Raw genomic sequence first — 21,553 nt, forward strand, 5'->3', positions numbered from 1 at the left:
AAAGTGTTTTTCATATATGAGGTTCTTTGAAAAGGTGTTCACATATGAAGTTCTTTGAAAAGAAATCTGAACAGAAATATACAAATAGCCTGCACTATGCTATCTTGAACTTAACGTACATTTCATTAAGTTCAGCAGGCATATATTGACTATATACTATGTACAAGTTCTGTGTTAGTTGCCAAGAGGTATTGTAAGATGTATAAAAAAGACTTCCTCAAGGAACACAAACATGGACACATCTTAACTATATTATAGGCAATATTAGTTAACTGTTTCATTAGAGATGCAAATGAAATATAACTACATGAAAGAGAATGCTTTATCCTGTTTGGGAAAATTTATATGGTATACATCTCTAGACCATCAATAATAGTGTAGGAATTTTATTGACAGATAAGAAAGAACTGCTCAAGAAAAATTGAGAAACAGAAGGATTTATTTTGGCAACAGAATTATTTAGTAGTGCTGAAGTGTTTCGGTTATGATACATGAAGAAGTAATAACAGAAGGAAAACTTATAAATCTGTCTAGAAAAAGGAGGTAGAAGCAAGTCAGAGTGAGCCCTGTTTGTCATTATAAAGAACTGGGGTTTTTTGTTTTTTTTTTAATTGGGAGCAATGAAAATTTTGAAAAGAACAACTTTTTAATCTGAGATTTGGAATAATTTAGGAGACAAAGTTGGAGTAGGTTAAAGTGCTATGAAATTGTAAGAAGGATACCCAGTTTTTTGTGTGCATACCTCATCTGTTTCTAAAGAGGATTTGAGACAGTTTAGAGAATTAAAAAAATAAAGGTGAGAAAGTAAGAGCAAAATGAAAATAAAAGGCAAGAAAATAAGACAGTGCTGGAGTTAAGACTGGTGCAGAAAAAATGCACATAGTAAGATTATGCAGTATTGATAGAGGTGGGCTAAAAGTTTAGCTCTGAATTTCTTAACAGGAGGAAAAATGGGAAATGATTACTTATGAGATTAACTGTCTTCACTTTCTAAAATTATTATTATTTTTTAAAGATTTTATTTATTTATTTGACAGAAAGAGAGAGAGAGCAGGAACATAAGCAGGGGGAGTGGGAGAGGGAGAAGCAGGCTCCCCGCTGAGCAAGGAACCCGATGCGGGGCTCGATCCCAGGACCCTGGGATCATGACCTGAGCTGAAGGCAGACGCTTAACCGACTGAGCCACCCAGGCACCCCAGACTGTCTTCACTTTCATCTCACTTCCTGTTTCACAGGAAAGAAGTAGAAGCAGTCAGGAGCAACTTGTCCCAGGATCCCACTACCAGATCTCTCACATAAATTCCCATCTTCTCTGTCTCCTTACCCCAGATGAACCATCCATGCTCCTCCGTAAAGCCAACTCCTTCACTTGTGCTTTAGCTTCCATTCCTCCCACTTACTCAACAGTCTTCTCCCAACAACCTCTTCTCTCTCCTGCAGTTCCAGTTTTCCCCGTTGGATGACTCCTATCAACATAAAAATGTGTTGTTATTTGTCTAATCTTTAAGAAGCATGCAAACAATGCAAAAAAATCTTTTTTCACCCAGCTTCTTTCTCCATCTGTTACCCCATCCATTCTTAGAAAGAAAAATGCTAATCAGAACTTCAGTGGGAAAAAAAAAAAACTTCCATCAGATTTTTTTTTCTCTTTTCACATTGGCAAAAATCAGAACTTTGTAGCACATTCTATAGACAAGGCTTGTGAAAAAAATCTCTTATATGTTGCTGGCAGAAATGCAAAATGGATTTTTTGCATCCCCAAATTCTGTATAGGGGAATCCAACAATGTGTATCAAAATTACAGATGATTTACCCTTTAATCCATAATCTCAGAGAATCAACTCAAGAGAAATACCTGCATGTATAAAATGATATCACATATATCTCTTGTTAAATTAAACATGCAAGTGCAAAGTAATTTTTAAAGCTTCTGGCATTCATAAAAATACGTATTTGTGGGGCACCTGGCTGTCTCAGTGTATAGAGAATGCAAGTCTTGATCCTGGGGTCATGAGTTCGAGCCCCACATTGGGCATAGAGATTACTTAATTTAAAAGAAAAAAGAAAGAAAATATATTTGCATGAGTTTGCATAAAGAAACTTTAAAATAAATAAGAAGTAACAAAATTATTCATAGATGATAGGCTGGGGAATTATGGGGAAAAATCTGTTCTGATAATTTCCATTCTTTTCTATTTTAAGCTCTCACATTTATGTAAAATATGAAATGACGATTTTTCTCAAATCATGTGTTATACTTTATCTGGGACCAAAAAAAAAAAAGTCATGAATATACAGTACTCACTAAATTGTTTTTTTTAGTACTTGCTAAAGTTTTAAATTTTATTTTACCATAAAATGATTCTTTAAATTCTATTCCTAGATCCATATTTATTCTCTTGGAATGACATTGTATTGGGGGGCTGATCATGAAGTACCCCAGAGCCAAGTAAGTCAAATTGTCACATCTGTACAACTTTACCCTTTTTAGAAAGCTCTTCCTTGTATATTTATGTCCTACAGCAAGTTATCAGGCATACCAGCATTTCTATGCTGTTCGTTCACATTAATAATGTCATACTCTCAGCATGAAATAATAAAGTACTAAAGGCATTGCTATTCTCAGAATGTTCTTAGAATTACAGCAGTTATGTCTACATGCAATTTAGTCTGTGAAATGTAATGGCCTCTTCAAAAATTATAGCAAGAGAAATGGGAGTCCACTGTATTTCTTCTAATGTAATGACTGATAAGAGGGATTCTAAATGTTGATGATTCATTCTTGAACGAAAGTGACAACCTTTTTTGATGCAGACACATAGGAATAATAGCTCTAAGTGTGTCTCAAAATATCGTTTATACTTCATTACTTTTTTTCCTTAACGCTTCAAAATCATACTTCACTAAGCCTATGGCAGCAGACACCAACATTAAAGCAACACTTTCTGAAAGCAACACTTTCTGAAGTTTTGGGTTCTGATGACCTTTGGGCTGTTTCTAGTCCTTATTTTCTGAAATAATTGACTCCTAAAGACCCAATATAAAAAAAATAATAAATTGTAATTGAAAATTTAAGAACTATATTTCATCAAAGCAAAGATGTAACATACAGAATTAGGTTTTATTTTAGGCATTTAGAAATCAAAAACAAAAATAACTAAGTATAAGGGTTGTTTTCTTTTTGTTTCATCAAATTAAGAAGTAACAAGCGTTTTAGGCTTTTATTCTAAAATTCAGACATCCTAAGATCCATGAAAGATGGATGACATCTTCAACTTGGTTTGGTATCATTTTGTATCATGAAAAATACTGTGTATTTACTTTCTCTCCTCAGTTTCAATTTTATAAATATAGGTGAAAAAGTTAAATTATTACTGGAAATATTGGTGTCATATATTGTACAACCCAATTTAGGTGTAAAATGTGATCACAACCTATGGTTAACACTTTATACTCTTCAGATAGCCAAAAATTAAGTAAATATCAATAATATATAAATTGGAGAGAAAGTATAAGCTTTCACTTATATTTTGCTGTCAGAAATCATAATCATTTTGCAAATACTAAATAACCATTTCAAAAGTATTAAGCCCCCTATCTTGTGTCAGACACTGTACTAGACATTAGGAATGTAATGGCCCATGACTGTGGGGTCCATCCAGGGTACAAGGCAAAAAATTAGACAATTATAACAATGTGTGAATGCTATGGTAGGGAAATGGAGGGTGCTGTGGAAAACCAGAGTTGGAGCCTCTAACTAGACTTAGAGGATTAGGATGAGTTTACTAAAGGGCATTGCATCCAAGCTGAGATCTAAAGGATGACATAATACCCAAATGGATGAGAAGTGGAAAGGAAGGGTCACAGGAAAAGCCTGCTTAATCAGAGTGGTTGTACCAGTTTAAACTCCCACCAACAATGCTTTTCTGTTATCAGTACTTCAAATTATCAGTCTTTTTATTTTTAGCCATTCTGTTGAGTTGTGTAGTGGCTTTTTGTGGTTTTAATTTGCATTTTTAAGTATACTTACTGGACATTTGGATAGAATATTCTATAAATCATGTCAACTAATTAAAAAATCTTACATTACACTTTCTCTGTTTCACCAGCATAATGAGAACTTATATTTAAATGATCTTAAGTCATTGTAGTATTTGAAATCTAAGTTATCATCAGTGTCAAATTATATTTAATATATATTGAATATATTACATTTTTTTTGACTGTTAGGAAATCATTTATTCACCCAAAATGTACGTGTACACACACACACACACACACACTTACTCAGAGAACTGCTTACCAAAATACTTGAATAACTGAGGAATTCCATTTCTTTATCATACAAAAAAAAAAAAAAAACCTGAATTTTTCTGTAACACTTCCTGTCTTGGGAGAGTTATATTAACCATCTTCTGCTAATAATTTTTTTGGGGTTATGGAAAGGTAAAATGTAATAAAATATATATGCTGCTAGATAAGGAGTTCCTTTCCCCCAAGTATTTGCAGTGTGTTTGGTGTGGTTCCTGGGACTCCTGAAATGGCTTGTCTCATGTTGGATAAGATGTACGTACACTTCTCAAAGTTGCTTTTCCTTTCTTTATATTCAGCCTATCAAGCTTGGAGATCATCTCAACAGCATCCTGCTTGGCATGTGTGAAGATGTTATTTACGCTCGAGTTTCTGTTCGGACTGTTCTGGATGCTTGCAGTGCTCATATTAGGAATAGCAATTGTGCACCTTCATTTTCCTATGTGAAGCAGTTGGTAAAACTGGTTCTGGGAAATCTTTCTGGGGTAAGCTACAGTTCCAACTGGTATATATAGTCATATTTTAAAATTTAGCAAAACTTTTTTTAAAGATACTGTAGGTAGCATTTTCTCAATGAAGACTAGGGAACAGTACATTAAATTCCTTGTTCTAATGTTAATTGTTTATTTGAAACATGACTTAAAATTTAGAAGCCTGGTGCAATAACTTAGTCTCTTAGATTTTATGAGAATTCATCTTTTTTTAGAACATGTTAGAGCTGAAAATGTTTGTTCTTGCCTCCTTTCTTACATCGTAAGGAGCTTCCAGCAAGTGGTTCTGTGTCTATTGTGAAAAATACGTTGACATACAAAATGGGTTTTAGCATTAATAATGCACTTTCTGTTGCTTTATACCTCTTTCTTGGCCACTTACTTGTCTGGACCCCTTGAGTATTCCCAAAACTCTCCCCACCTTCTATGGACACTGTCACCTGGTGTGAAGGGGGTGATACATGCTTGTATCCCTGCTAGATTGCCCCAAGACCTGGACTCTCCCGTTCTCTCTCGTCATAGATATAAAGAATCCCAAGAATAATAAACCCTGTATCTATAGTCCCACCTCTGCAAATTTTGTGTTATACTTTATCTGGAACAAAAAGACATGAATATATAGTACTTGGATACTCCTTGGTTTTTGGTATCTGATCTAGATCAACTTTATCTGCTCTTATACATTAGAGTTATGGTACCTGAGTGAGGTCCTTCTTCTTTGTGTGAACTACAAATTTGCCACTGTCACACAGTGTTCTTGATGGCTTCTCACTTCTTCTTCCTGGGGGTTTTGCCATCTTAACCAGGATGTTGTATGGCTGGAGGGCCATATTCTGTGCAATTTGCTAGTTGACACAAAACAGTCTCATAGATTCTTCCAGGCAAATGGTTTGTAAACTGTACCCTGTGTAAACTGTAAACTGTACCTTGGTATTTCTGTAGTGAAAGGAATATAGGTAGTAGAGGCTGAGTGAGTGGGTTCTTGGCTGCTTATTTCCCCTCCTTAACTAGAGCTTCTCCAGTTCTAATTTACTTATTTGTTTATATTCCTGCATCTGAGTTTTTTTTTAACAAAGGTAAAGCTACTAAAAATCTATGAAAGCCCTGTATCCAGAACAAAGTTTCCTACATATTATCAAATACAGTTTTGTTTTTAAAAATTTAAATCCTTGGTGATCAAATAAGTTTGAGGAAAACCTATTTAAGAGAAATTAAAATATATTTTCACTGCAGAACTTCTCAGAGCCTTTAATACACTAGACTATATTACTCACCTTCAAGAGTGATACGCATGTAGGTAAAACATTTCCCAAACTTATTTGGGTCTTTTTTTTTTTACAGATTTTTTCATAATACTAATGTTCCATAAAATTTTCTTTGAGAAAAAGTGATCAATACTAATTCCTTCACTTTTTAAATAAGGAAATTGAGACTCACACAGCTTATGGGACATATATTTCCTATTAGTCCAGGGATCTTTCTATTTTACCACATCTCCTCTAAGACTTGTCTTGCTGATTTTATCCCTTTAATAAAATCGCTAGAATTATTTTTTCTTCCTTCTTTTAATGAAGAAATACTCCTCCATGGAATTCTATTGTCCTTCTAATAGTTGCCCATATTAGATAAAAGATCTCCGTCTCTTTACATTTAGTATTTAAGCCAGTTTATTACAGTAACGAATATTGCTCATCTGTATATGAAACCTGTCTAGATACTACGGAAGATACAACTTAATAAAATATTTACTCTACCTTCAAAGAGCTCTTATTTAAAGTTCTACAACCATTTGGTTAATTGTAAAATGCAGAGGAAAGTATGGCAAGCACCACAGGAAGAATTTTTAAAGCTATGAAGTTTTGAGGGGAAGGATACAAGTTATGACTGCATCGAAAAATAGCACTTTGAACTAGATCCAGTAGTCTGATAGAAAGTAATCTAGGCAGAGGGAAGTAAGCCTGGATAAATGCTGTGAAATAGGAAAGAGCGGGGTATGTTTGAGGAACAGTATTAAGTCTGATATGGGGTGTGTTGTGGGATTGTTTAGTAGGAGAGAAGAATAGAAAGGTCAGTCGAATTAGTATATGGATACCCTGCCTTTCCAGAGGCAAATGTCTACTAAGAAGAACTAACATTGTTCCCCTTCTCTTTCTATTGCTCTTGCTAGTCTCCTGGACATCACCCAATAGTCGGAGCCTCGGCGGCTACCTTTTTTTGTTTGTTTTATGCCAGGCACTGTGCTAAATGGCTTATGTGCTTGTCCACATTTGTTCGTCCTAACAGTCTCAGATTACCCTCGTTTTAGAGATAATGAAACTAAAGCTTAGAAAGATTAAATAATCTGCCCATGACCGTGCACTTTGTAAATGACAGACACAATTGGAGCCTGGATCTCTCTGACCCCAAAGCCCAAGCTGTTAGCCATTTTGCTCCTCTGGAGCTGTTGTTGCCTCCAGGAGCCAAGAGAATGACTTAGTCTTTTGTTCAGGGTGAAATTCATTTCAAGGGACCATAATTCTTATCTACTGAAAGTTAATTAGCATGGAGTGTAAAGTCAGCAGGCCAGCTTACTTGTCTTGGTTCTTCTACTGATTTAATGTTACGGCATCTTTGACCTCGATTTTACTTATCTATAAAATAGGAATAGTAACACATACCATCCACTCATGTTACTGAACAGTTGTGAAGATAATTATTTCAATGTTGAGGAGCTGCTTCAAGGCTCTTAGAAGTTTGTTGTTGTTGTTTTTGGGTTTTTTTTTGCTATTTCTCTCTTTGTCTGTAGTACAAGGATAATAACCCTACCACATAAGGGGTTTTGAGGATTAAATAAAGTATGTAAAGCACCTAAAGCAGTGCCTGCTTTATAGTAATTGCTCAATAAATGGCAGCTATTACTAATAGTACTGTCAATGCAGGGATTCCCAAAGATGCAGGATGTGCCTTATCTCTTTAGTTACTGACAACATATTGCAATACACTACTAATATCATTTATGTAATTTAAAGGATGACATCATTCCAGAAATATTTCCATTTAAGTCTTCTTAGAAGTAGGAAACATAATACCTTGAATATACTACCTTAAACTACTACCATAAGTAGATTTTTAATCCATATTCAAGCAAGTTTCACTAATGGAGGAATATTAAAATGATTATGTATATATGTTTGTAAACAAATACGTACGCATGCATTTGATGTCAGATTTAAGTAATTTCTCTTCATCATCATCTCTCCATTTATTTCTTGAAGCTTCTGCTCTACTTGATCATCTAACTAAACCCAGTGTTCTAATTTTTCATCCCTTATAATGTGGAATTTGATCAGATTTGATACACTTTTACTTTAATTTTTTAAAGGTAATATACTTTTTTCCCCCATTAATACATTTTTTATTTTTAATTCCAGTATAGTTAGCATACAGTGTTAGATTAGTTTCAGGTATACAATATAGTAATTTAACAGTTCTATACATCATTACTCAGTGCTCAAGCGGTCATCATGATAAGTGTACTCTTAATCCCCTTTGCGTACTTCACCCATCAACTCACATACCTCCCCTCTGATATCCTTTTTTATTTTATTAATTTTTTTAAAAGTTCTTTGTTAATTAATCCTCTCATGAAAATCTGCATAATCACCACAGATAAAGTCACTGCAGAATCTTTACTCCTTTTCTGTTGTCCAATCGCCAGCTCACTGCTAGACATTTTATTTATTTTTGCCAGCACCAACATTGGCTTTTGCAGTCCCCCAGACTTTCTTCATTCTGTTCTTATGTTCCTTCAGCTGTTTTCTTGAGGTCTTTTTCTTCTCATATGGGCCATGCCTTGCAAGTCTGTGTTTGGGTTCATTTTTCTTTGCATAATCCACCGAAGTGTCAAAGCCACTTGTCTTGCCACCACCAAAATGGGTTCTGAGTCCAAACCCAAAGATGACGTCTGGTGTGGTTTTGTACATTTTGGCTAGTTTTTCCCAAATTTCTGTCTTAGGTACTGTTGCTTTTCCCGGATGAAGAACATCAATGACCATTTGTTTCAGCTGAAGTAGTCCATTGGTCATGGACTTCCTGGCCTGAGTAGTTACTGTGTCATTCATGATGGCAACCAAGGTTCAAACAGCTAGGACGGAAGAAAATGATATGCTTTATTTTAAATGAGTACCCTCAGTTAAAGTTATTAAAGCTTAAGACTATTCAAACATTTTGGGGCACCTGGGTGGCTCAGATGGTTAAGCGTCTGCCTTCTGCTCAAGTAATGATCCCAGGGTCGTAGGATCGAGTCCTGCATCGGGCTCCCTGCCGAGGGAGGGATGGAGCCTGTTTCTCCCTCTGCCTCTGCCTCTCTCTCTCTTTCTCTGTCTCTCATGAATAAATAAATAAAAATCTTTAATAATAAAAAAAGACTATTCAAACATTTTATTATAAAGGAGATTCAAAGGAACATTGATTTAAATTTAATTGTCATCCCTCAATATGTCCATTGGTTTAAAACATTTCTCAAATGTAATTCCTGGCAGGAAAAATCTAGAAAATTACTTTTGAAAATAATTTATGTCAGTACCCTCAGTGCTTGGTTATAATCAGGAGAAAGCTTTATTATAGCAGACTTAATGTGTTTTTAAAAATCATAATCGAACTTGAGAGATTAACGTAGTTACCAATTAGGGAAAAAAGAACTCCTCTAGTTTACTGTTTTCAGATGGAACTCATTTTAACTACGTCAGTTTGGCTAACTTTGTTACCCAGTTAGCAGATAATTCTTCTACAACTCTGTCTTGCCTTTCATTTCCTGAAGATGAATTGGCCAGAACTGAGCTACATAAATCCTATAAAGAAAAACAAGTTAACAATAGCCAATGTGGAGTGTCTTTACCAATGCCATACTCCACAAAAATTGTCTAACTAGTGACATTCTGTAGATAATTACCATGAAAATGAAAGGGAGATTGTTTCGTCAAATTTGATTTTTGATTATCTGTGTACAGACGGATCAACTTTCCTGTAACAGTGAACAAAAGCCTGATCGAAGCCAAGCTATTCGAGACCGATTGAGAGGGAAAGGATTACCAACAGGTAAGCGTATATTAATAGGAAATTTTTAAGTTTTAACCTTATTTCATTGTTTCTTTTAATGAAATCATACTTACCTGGCTTGGGAATCTGATAATTGTGACCATAATTAGAACATAAGTATGCAAAGTGGAGATAGGGAATAGACAGGAACACTAACTATATTAATATATAAATCCACTAAAATTATGCAAAAAACATTACTAAGACAGAACTCCCACAGTAAATCATTTCCAATATTGTTATTTTAGCAATAATATTTGTTTACTTTATTGTCTTTATCATGGAATTTTATATTAAAAATATATTTTAAAGCAAGATGAAACAAAGTTTATGAACATAAACACTACTGAAACAAAGTTTCAGGGGCGCCTGGGTGGCTCAGTTGGTTAAGCGACTGCCTTCGGCTCAGGTCATGGTCCTGGAGTCCCTGGATCGAGTCCCGCTTCGGGCTCCCTGCTCAGCAGGGAGTCTGCTTCTCCCTCTGACACTCCCCCCTCTCATGTGCTCTCTCTCTCTCATTCTCTCTCTCTCAAATAAATAAATAAGATCTTTAAAAAAACAAAAAACAAAAACAAAAAAAAACAAAGTTTCAGAAAGCAACATTATTTTTGCTGCACTTTATTTTCTATTCTAGTTCTTTTTATTAATGGGAATCACAACCCCCAAGTTGATTTTAGACTCTCTGTCTATACATGTGTATCTAGAGAGAGGCATAATTATAGTAAGGAAATATATATATAAACACATCTTCTTGCAGGTAAAAATCTTTCCCTCTATTTTTTTTTATTATTATGTTCAATTAGCCAACATAGTTGATAAACTATGTTGATAAACTAATGATAGCCATCATTAGTTTTTGATGTAGTGTTCAGTGATTCATTAGTTGCATATAATACCCAGTGCTCGTCACAACACATGCCCTCACTTTCCCTTTATTTTAAAACGATCTTAGGATTGGAGATATGATATAGTGTGAACCTTGGTGCCAAGAAGAGCAGCACTTTGTTAATCCATCAAATTTTCAGACTCCTGTTTCAGAACTGAATAATAATAGAAAATTATAATTAAATGTCAATAGCAAGCAGAAAGAGTCTTTTTCAAGGAGACATAATGAGCATACTTTAATAAGTGAATGTTAGATTTAAATGATTTCTGTCTCTCCTATTTATCATGTTTCTAAATTCTTCCTCCCTTCCAGCAATCCATCTCCCTCCCTCACTCTCTCTCTGCTTCTCCATTTCTGTCTCCCTTCCTTCCTTATTTCTCTTCCCTGTTCTTTACTTTCTTTCTGGAATTCCCTTTTATCATCTCCTACTGTCATTAAATGGCCATGTTATAGAATTGAAGTTGGTTTGCTTGTTTGTTATTTGTTGAGTTGGTCCTATCCCTTTATTGGAGAATTAAATCTCCCCTATATCTAAACTCAAGAGAATTTGTAAGGAATTATGATTCCTCACTCAAGATAAACCAAATTTTGTTTATGTTTACATTTTGGGTAAAATTAGAGGTCCTCACACTTAAAGTGCAACAGCCTTTTTGAGATCAAGTGTAATAAAAGAGAATTCTTCAGTTCTTCTTAGCCATTGCTTTACACAGTAGTACTGCTCAAGGGCTGTCTTAATTTACAAATTTAACAAATGTAAAAAACCACATCTCAAAGACAGAATCAACATAATGTACTAATTATACTCATTACCAGACAAGCAATTAGCAGCTTATAGTCAATGGCATATACTAATGTAATATAAAAACTTTAAGATTAAAAAAGTGACGTTGTGAAGAACTATTTTCTAGGACCCCAGTGTTAACTTTTGGGCAGTGCAGTTCTTCACGCTCAGAGGTCACTTGCAACAAAGAGTCTCGTTACACTACATTGGTACAAAAGCATTCTCTTTGATGCGAACAAACCTGAAACCTTTATGTACTGATAGCTTTAGTTTATTAGGCTCCTGGCCATAGTTTTCAATAAGGAAAATGTCAAGATGGACAGTGAGATATAGAATTAGGTTAAAAGAAGTAAACAATTTTAGGGATACTGCCTTGTGTCTAAGTGATTTGATCGTTCACCTGAAACTTAACAATAACTTTTTTTTATCTATGAGTCAATGACCTTAAAAGGTCTCTCCTTACATCTTACCTCTCAGATCTGTTACAAAAAGTAAGGCCTGAACTAGTGGGCTGTCTGCCCCCGTTTTGTTATTTTATACGCCAGTGCTGATAAAATGGCTTCACTCAGCAAAAAGAAATCAAACATTTCCTCCCAAGCTTAAGGCGGAAACCTACACCATGATCAGATCAGCATGATAGTGCTTCAGAACTTGGGCGTATTGACAATATCATGTTTCTTTTTTTGTGTACTTGAACACACTTGTGAGGACAGATGGGGAATCGAGGAACCTCTTTAATACTGAAATGTCATTTTGAAGTTAGCTTCTAAGAGATGCTTAAGTTTTTTGAGTCTTGTGTGAGGGGAAGGGTGAATGATGATATCCAATTAAGGATGATGTTAGTCACATATAACAAATATAGTTAAAACACAATGTACTTTAAAAGGGAGTTTTTTTTTCAATTTGACTAAAATAAATGGAATATGTTCTATTATGAAGACTTTTTATGTTTTTAAAATCTTTTATTTTTATTTCTTTTTCCCCCAATTAGTTTTTAGCAAGCTCTGTATTCTCCAAAAGGAGCATGTTTATGGTTTCATTTTGTATTTGGATACTTGTAATTGTATGTAAAATCTAATGTTGTTTGTAAACTCTCTTTGAACTCAGAGCCTTTTCAAGAGATGGAAAATCCACCTATAGTCACCATTTATCCTGTTTTGAATAATTTGATTTTTTAAATAATAGAATCTAAAACTTTTATTGGAAATCTTTTGATTTCTGCTTTCATGATTTCCTCTCAAAAGAACTTTTAAATTCCCCCTGAGTAGATAATGATATGCTGAGGAAAATAAAGCAGAAACAAAAGGGAGGAGCAATTTAGAATTTTATGTTGTCCTAGCTCATGATAGTTCATTAGGTGTTAGTTCATTTATCCTGCCTTCTTTAAGAAGAAGGTATAATAAGTAATGTCCACAGCTTTGTAGATGAAGGAAGTGAGAAACATGGAAATTAAGTGGCTTGCCCAAGCTCATGGATTGAATTTGGTAAAGCTGGAATTAAAACCCAGGTGTTTTGACGGTAATCTTTCTGGTAGATTATGCTACCTAAATTGGCTTTAAAAGGGTTTCAAAAAGTTATGTAATCAATCCATTCCATAAGAGTTGTTTTGGAATGTCTTTAATCAGGAATTAGAAATATAAAAACAGGTAAGACATGGTTTCTTATGTTACTGTTCCAGCTGGGGGTGGAGTGGGGAAATGAGTGGGAGTGATGACAGATATCTAATAGAATGGATAATTTTAATATAGTGAAAGAAATGTCCTAAGAGGGGGCCAAAGTGCTCTGTGAGTATAGTGGAAGGAGCTAGTAACTCTCCCAGGATGGGGAAATATTAAAGAAGTTTCTACCTGAAATCTTTTAAGAGTAGCTCCAATGGTATTGCCTTCAAAAATAACATTAACTTCCTGTGATCAAAATGGGTAGTGAGCACAGCTATTAGATGTACTTAATGATTTCAGTGCTGCTTATTGCCTGTTAAATAAAGTAATTATAATAGCCCAGCACATGTTTAGAAAGATTTGGAAAGCAGTTGAAGAAATTGCATTTTACCTAGTCTCAAATCAAGTTACTAAGTAAGTAGCACTGGTATTAACAACAGTACATGGTTTTCACTGGTCTAGCAGCCTATGCACCTAGTAAATGAGTCTAGAATTCCTGTTTCTCCTCACTTAAAGGGCCAGATTCTATATTTGAACTCTCATTTTTAGTTCCCAGATTAGTGAAATTTTTCCAACAGTGCTTAGCAATACAAGGCAACCATGATATGATATGTGATGTTATATATATTTTATCCACTTGGTGAAGTGTTAATCATGCAATTCCATATTCAGTTGTATAGCTAAAGATAGTATTATTGATATGACAAAATGCATTGAGACTCCTGCCGATTAGGAAAATGTGATTTTAAAAGGGTATGTTTGTACCAGCCAAAATCCACCTCTCTGTTACCTAGATAAAGGTATGTCTCCTTTTTCATCCAAAAAGCAAACAAAACCATTCCTAAGGTATTAGACCCACTGGAGAAACCACTTAGCTCCAAATACCTCTCACTTTTTTTTTTTTTTCCTCCTATTATAAATACTTCATTTCAACCAGAAGGTACAATCTCTCAGGGGTTTCATAGTTTAAAAAGCTACAAGCACGGGGTGTCTGGGTGGCTCAGTCGTTAAGCGTCTGCCTTTGGCCCAGGTCATGGTCCCAGGGTCCTGGGATCGAGCCCCGCATCGAGCCCCACATCGGGCTCCCTGCTCAGCAGGAAGCCTGCTTCTCCCTCTCCCACTCCCCCTGCTTGTGTTCCCTTTCTCGCTGTGTCTCTCTCTCTGTCAAATAAATAAATAAATAAATAAATAAATAAATAAATAAATATTTTTTTTTTAAAGCTACAAGCACATCATGTTGTAACTACATAAAAAACAGTGCTATAAATGGAACTGCCTGGCTTAGACCATATATATTTCTGCACAGTCTTTATGGAATCTGCACAAAGAAATATCTTCTTTCCCTTTCATCCAATTAATTGTTCTTGTGTAAGTTGCTTTCTAGTCCGGTATATCCAGAGTGGTGAAATCACAAGGCCAGCCATGTAGCCAAAGGTCACTCCAAGCATACAGAAGATGGGCCGTATCTGCCACGGTCCTTCCCAATCGAGTGGACTAGGAGAGGCTCCAAGCCATGTTCCTATAAAGCTAGAAATTGTAGTGATCTGAAGACTGTTCTCCCAAATGGATGTGACTTCATTTCTACTGAACACTCTTAGCCATGCTTTGATGTTTGGTTCTAACAAACATAAACAAGGTACAGTAGAAAAGTAGACAAAATAACTGCAAATAAAAATGTTTCCAGCACGTATAGAACAAAAATTGCATGAAAGAAGAAACATGACATAAACAGCATTTCAAAAATCTGGTTACCTTGTATGATAATGAACTTCTTTTAGAGGATGCATTTGGTTTCACTACTAAATATAATACTAGACTGACAGCAGTTACAAAAACAACAGATGCACAAGTGTGTTTCCAATATTGAGGAGTTCTCCAAGAAGAATGATGGACTGATGCTTAGGATCATTGAAAATATGCATAAAAGATGGGTATACAGTAGTCTCTTGATATCAGTATCTTTCACTGTGTTTTCTTTGAGAGGCTGTCTAACTCTCCCACCTGCGGAAGAGAAGCGGGGGTTACTACCTGCCACCATCAGGCACGACTGGCCTCCCTGACCCTCAGGCAGGTGCAGGCCTGTGGGGCCCAAACATCTCTTTCTTCCTTCAAAAGGTGATCCACACTCAGTTTCTAAACCTTTAATGCTTTTGTGGCTCATAGCTCTTACAATTTTACTTCAGACCATCTCTAACAAGTATATACATAGCCCTCTGAACTTTGTTTCGCACCTCCACAGTTTTTTGCCCATTTTCCTCAGGAGTATCAATCCCTCCCCACCCCTTCTTTCTTCCTCTTCCTATTTACCTATTCGTTTGTTTGTTTTCTTGGCTACCAGAAGAGACCTTATTATAGCAAGAAAATCATCTTTGTAAATAATGGTCATGAGACTTTAAGTTGGCTATCATAATGTGATTTTCAGGCATGTAGAGCAAATTGAGAAACAGTTAAATTTGGCATATTTTGTAGAAGCAGAGTAGAAAGGTAGTGCAAACTTTTAAATGAATTACTTTTATTATAATTTTGTACTACCTTACAGAACTTAAAAATGGTAATGTTCTGGACTTTTTTTTCTCTTTAACTTTCTGGACTTTTTTTTTAATCACTCCTTGGCCTTTTGGCTAAGATCAAGTGTAACTTTCTGGACTTCTAATAAATAAGAACTGAAATATTATTATATCTACTAATTTGCATAAAGCAAAAACCTAGCATTTATAGAGCAGTAGTTATCCAAGAGCCACCTTATTAGCAATTAGTTTTAAGTCTCATATGGCTGGTGAGAAGACATGGCTCTTTTAGGATACCATGGCCCATTAATATATTGTTAGTAAATACTAATAACCTACAAGAGAATGATAAATCTACCTGTTAGAAATGCAATAGACTCATGATACACTTGGAAAGTGATTATTTCAGTAGTGGTTGGGGTAGTCCTCACTGAAAAAGTTATATTTAAAATAAAAGTATAGAATAAGAAACAACTAACCATGAGAAAAGTCTGGACCATTCAGGGCATAGAAAACAGTATGTATAAAAGGTCCTAACATATAAGAGAGCTTAATAGGAAAACCTGTGGCCTGGATGGAATGAAAGAAGTGGAGAGGAGACTAAAAAAGATTCAAAGGGCAGATCTGAAAGGAGTCTTGTTTATATTTTGAGTGCGAGTATGCCTTTGAGACTTATTAAAAAGGGTGGTGGCGTCATGGAATTTACATTTTGAGAAGATAACACTGGCTGCTGAGTAGAGGGGTAGTTGGGTGAAGAAAGGAGGCCTATCCAGAAGCCATTGCAGTTTTCTAGTCAAGTGATAATGTTAACTGGGTATAGGGTGATGCCAGTGAAAATGCAAATAATCACTTGGAGTAAGATATCTTTGAGAAGTTAAATAACCAGCACTTCTGATGGATTTGATACGGGCAATAAGGATGATGAAGGATTTCAGGATCGTGCCCATATTTCTGTTTTGAGTAATCAGTTGGATAGTGATGCCACTTACTGAAATTGGAAAGATTGGGGTTGAATGGATATCTCTGGTTTTGGGAAACAAAAAATAGTATTAAGCATGTTCAGTTTGAGGTGCTTCTAAGATACGCTAGTGGAAGTCTCAATTATATGTGATTGGAGCTCCCAGAAGACGTTGGTGCCAAGAATATAAATTTGGGAGTTATCTGTATGTAGTTAATTATTTAAAGCCTTGTTAGGAGATGAAATTATACAAGAAGAGAGTGAAAAGATAGGGTTCTAAAACTGGTACTTGAGGAAATCCAACATTTGGATATCCAATAGAGGAGGAAAAAGCAAAGACTAAGAATGAGCAGTCTAAGAAGTAGAAGAAAACCAGTCTTGTAAAGAGAGGAAAGTGCTTCATTAAGTAACTGTCATCACCATCAGTTGTTGCTGAGAGGTAAGTAAGATACAGATGCAAAATATCTGTTGGGTTTAGTAACATGGAGGTCATTAGTTTGACACAGTGAGAGTTGCCAAAGTGTGGAGGAGCTGGAAGTTGACTGAAGTGAGTAGAATACTAATGGGAAAGAAGAAGTTGGAGACAGCAGGAGCTAGAAGGAAATGTGTTAACAGGGGAGAGGTTTTGTTTATTATAGAAATATTAAAGCACGTTTGTATACTAATGGCAATGACTCAGTGGAAAAGGGGGTTAATTAAGATCAAGGGCAGACGTTAACCAAAGAAGTAAAATCTCTGATAACGTAAAATAAGAGGGGGATTGAACACATATTGGGAATCAGGCTTCAACTGGTAGAAAATTGCATCTTTTGAGACAAGGGAAAAGATTGGCAGACAGGGGTAGATGTATAGAATTAGCCATGGGAAAATGAGAAGTTCTTTTTGGAAAAATTCTGTTTTCTTGATGAAATATGAGAGAAAATTATCAGAAAAGAGAAGAGGGAATTAATGTGGGAAATTTGAAGAATGAGGAAAAGTGAAGCATTGTGGAGAGTGAGTGAAATTACTGCTAACACATTGATGTTGAGTGTCCAAGGTTTTTGACTATGAATTTATGATGCTGCCAAAACCCTCACTTGTTTGGTTTTCTCTAAGTTTTGGCTACTTGTTGGGAGTCAAGGCAGTATAAAAGAAGGCAGGTTGTTGAGTTCATCTATGGTTGTATGATCCTTAAGTCCTTTCAATTCTTATTTTTTACCTCATGTATTCTATCAATTTTCAAGAATATCTCTGTTCTCTATTTTTTAATAAAATTTTAAACTAATGAGTTTCAATATGTGGTTTGTTTAAGAATGTAATTTACTCCTAAAATACTATAATATAGATGTGTTTACCAGTTTTAAATTATCTTAGATTAGAAGCTAAACTCTGTGACAATCTTTGTCTAGTTGTGGTGTTATTTTCTCAGTGTTCTTTATATGACATGCCCAAATATTGGTGTTATCCTTATTTGCACTTCAGTGGATCCGTGTTCAGGGAAAGATGAGTTACAAGAAAAGCAAAATGTTTGAATCTAATTCTCCAGTAAGCAGTTATTTGTTGACCATTCTGAAATGAATTCTCTTTTCTAAGATCTTTAAGGTGAAATGTGGAGTCAGGGAGTTGAAACTTACAGCTATCACCCTGAAGAGGAAATTGACTTATTCAAATGAATTATTAAGCAATTTATTATTACTAGGGAAGTTTTAGTCATTATTTTATATTGTATACATAGCAGATAAGTTATCAAAGAGGGATCACAGAAGGTCACACAGGAAATCCTCAGTGTTTATGGACTTTTGCGTTAGTAACTCTAAGGTATTTTTCTACATTTCTTTTTCTATAGTGGAGCCATACACACAGACACATATATATATGATTTTTTGTGTTACTGACTCTGAATTCCAAAAATTAATTTGTTTGGGCATTTTTGCTGTGTCTCAATGCATTTGTAGACTGGTGCCATAAAAAAAATTAGAATGGCTTACTGGTTTTTGTTTGTTTTTTAAAGATTTTATTTATTTATTTGACAGAGAGACACAGTGAGAGAGGGAACACAAGTGGGGGGGTGGGTGGGAGAGGGAGAAGCAGGCTTCCCACTGAGCAGGGAGCCCGATGCGGAGCTCGATCCCAGGACCTTGGGATCATGACCTGAGCCAAAGGCAGACTCTTAACGACTGAGCCACCCAGGTGCCCCAGATTATATCAAGTTTTCTGAAAACATATCTATTCGTAATAAAACTTTGATACTTAAGAATTCCAAATACTGCTCTTTTTTTCATCCAGAATATAGCAAGAATTCTTTGTTTCTTCTTTAAAAATATTTAAATGACCAGAAAATACCAGGGCTTTATGTTGAAATAATACATGTTTGAATTATATCTTTAGAAGTTAAAGGAGTATACTCTACATTCTATTATTACCCCAAATCATTTCATGGATTAGATTAATATTCTGCCAAACTGGATAGTATTAGAAACTTCTGCTTTTTTTTTTTTTACTTTTGTCTATTTTTAAAAACCAAATAATTCACCTTTGATGAATATAAAATACTATTACTCAAAAAAGTAAGTTCAATACATTATAGTTTTCATTGAGTAAGAAACATTGGACTATGAAAAGTTATACAAACAAAGTGTCTCTTTCCACTTTCATGATCACTACCATCCATTTCATCTCTGATCCTCCATTAGGAAGACTTAGGAAATTACCAGCACTTTCACTGTCAATAGTAAGGTTACATTCCAGTTATTTTCTAAAAATTCTGTGCATACATGATAGATTCTTATCATTCCAGGAAGAAGCTCTACTTCTGATGTACTAGACATACACAAGTCTCCATTCTCTCATCAGACCTTTCTTAACAAAGGGCTTAGTAAATCTATGGGATTTCTGTCCATCAGAGACACACAAGATGAGGAAGATTATTTCAAGGACATTTCATCAGATAATAATTCTGGACACGAAGATTCTGAAAATGCCTGCTCCCCTTACCAGTTCAAAACTAGTGGCCCAGAAAAAAAAACTTTCCCTGGTATTGATGCGCCTCCCAAGAAGAAGATTTGGGCTTCATCCATGGACTTGCTTTGCACAGCTGACAGAGACTTCTCTGGGGAAACTGGTGGATTCCGACAATATCTCCCTGAGGCAGTAACAGTGCGGACTTCAACTACTCCTAGAAAAAAGGAAGCAAGATACTCAGATGGAAGCATAGCCTTGGATATCTTTGGCCCTCAGAAAGTGGATCCAGTGTTTCACATGCGAGATTTGCCCACTTCCTCAGCAATATCAAGTGCTTTGGACCGAATTCGAGAAAGACAAAAGAAACTTCAGGTTCTGAGAGAAGCCATGAATGTAGAAGGTTAGTAAATTTGTATGTGTTTGAGAGAGGATTGAATTGAAATATTTAGAATTGTGTTTTGAAATAAAGAAGGGTTATTAAACCATTACACAAGTTTATTTCCACTGCCAAAGCTTTATACCCAGGTTAGTCTCTTCTCTGTCAGTTTCTGTCCTCCTTTCCACTAAAAACCCTAATCAAACTACACTGTTCCCACACAGTCATCTCTAGTAAGCATCCCAGTCCAGGCACTTTTATAGCCCTTCCAATATTTTGGGTAGCATGTTTTTAGATTGTAAACTTCTCAAGGCAGGAGCCATGTTTTCTACTTCTTTTTAATCCTCCCCAGCACCGTGTATCTTGCACTCTCAAAAGACGCTTCCCTAAAGGTCTGGTTCATGGAAATAAGAGGCAGTTAATAAAAATCAGCAATCCTAGGGAGGCAGAGTAGCCTGGTGATAGTGCATTGGTTCCCAAACCACCAATCTCAAAAAAAAACTTAGGGACACAACTCCTGGAGATCATAATTTATTTGGTTTGGAATGAAGTTTTAAATCTGTATTTTAAAAGTCATGGTATTTAGGTTTATAGATATAGAGTCAGACAGCCTAGGTTTGAATTATTTACTGCATCAGTAGCTACGTGATCCTTCCTTCAGCAACTGGGTTTAATCCCTCCAAGTGTAAGTTACTCCATCTATAAAATGGGCTTAACAAAAGTAGATTAGGTAATGAATGTAAAGTGATTAACAAATCAAATTATTACAATATTAATATGAGGTGCATTAAAAAACAACTTTATCAATGATAAATTCTTATTTGCAGGGCAAAGTTCTGGTTCAAAAATACCTGATTGGCACACAAACCTCTAAAATTACATGTTAGACATGGAGAGAGGCAATTTTTAACATAAATAAATGGAAGAGAAAACAAAATTAGAATTATCAGTCTAATCTCTACATTTTTGAAGATTAGAGTTTTGTTATCTCCCCTTATCTTGTGGACAAACTTTGGGACATAGCTGAAAGAGAAATTTAAGGTGTTTCCAGTTCAACAAGAGTAGTGGCATAATCAAGGGTCATAATTCATTTTTAAGGCCATTGTTCCAGTGGAATATTTTTGATCACATAGATCAAAAATACCTTTAAAGTGCTCTGCTAAAGGTTTGTTCTTTTACTTAGGCTTAAGCATAGCTCTGGACTGAACATACTCTACACGTTATGCTTTACTTCTAGTAAAAGAAGCTTTGCTTCTTTTTTTCAATTCAGGAATTGCAAATTAGGGATGAATTTAAAATTATAAAGGAAATTATTGAACACTTAATTGATATTATGGGTATGTATGTATGTGCATTTAAAGAAAACATTAGCCAGCTTTATGAGATGATTGTATATAATCTTGATCTGAAAACTTTTAAGGACAGAAAATACCTTAGAAATTTGCTATATGTGTGATTTCACTGTTTAACTCTGATCAGTAAGCTTTTAGAGTTGTGGCAGAAAGGCACTTTCTGTAGCTTAAAGTCTTCTCTTTCAGAAGTTGTACTTCATGATTATTTAATGTTGCA

At 35.2% G+C, this 21,553-nt stretch overlaps 1 protein-coding gene and 1 pseudogene across 8 annotated transcripts in view; one reads left to right on the forward strand and one right to left on the reverse strand.

Annotated features, from left to right (window-relative positions):
* PTPN13 (protein tyrosine phosphatase non-receptor type 13) overlaps positions 1–21,553 on the forward strand; it is a 203,675-nt gene that overhangs the window by 84,604 nt on the left and 97,518 nt on the right. For 7 of the 8 annotated variants that reach the window (XM_036096776.2, XM_036096777.2, XM_078068905.1 and 4 more), the window contains exons 4-7: positions 2,384–2,449; positions 4,611–4,796; positions 9,791–9,878; positions 19,445–20,008. In XM_036096776.2, the coding sequence (XP_035952669.1) occupies positions 2,384–2,449; positions 4,611–4,796; positions 9,791–9,878; positions 19,445–20,008 (904 nt within the window). The remainder of the gene's footprint in view (positions 1–2,383; positions 2,450–4,610; positions 4,797–9,790; positions 9,879–19,444; positions 20,009–21,553) is intronic. The other variant, XM_078068906.1, reaches the window with a different exon arrangement.
* On the reverse strand, positions 14,550–15,364 carry LOC118538665 (GPI ethanolamine phosphate transferase, stabilizing subunit pseudogene; annotated as a pseudogene).

The sequence above is a fragment of the Halichoerus grypus genome, chromosome 3 (genome assembly GCF_964656455.1).
Source record: "Halichoerus grypus chromosome 3, mHalGry1.hap1.1, whole genome shotgun sequence".
Taxonomy (NCBI): Eukaryota; Metazoa; Chordata; class Mammalia; order Carnivora; family Phocidae; genus Halichoerus; species Halichoerus grypus.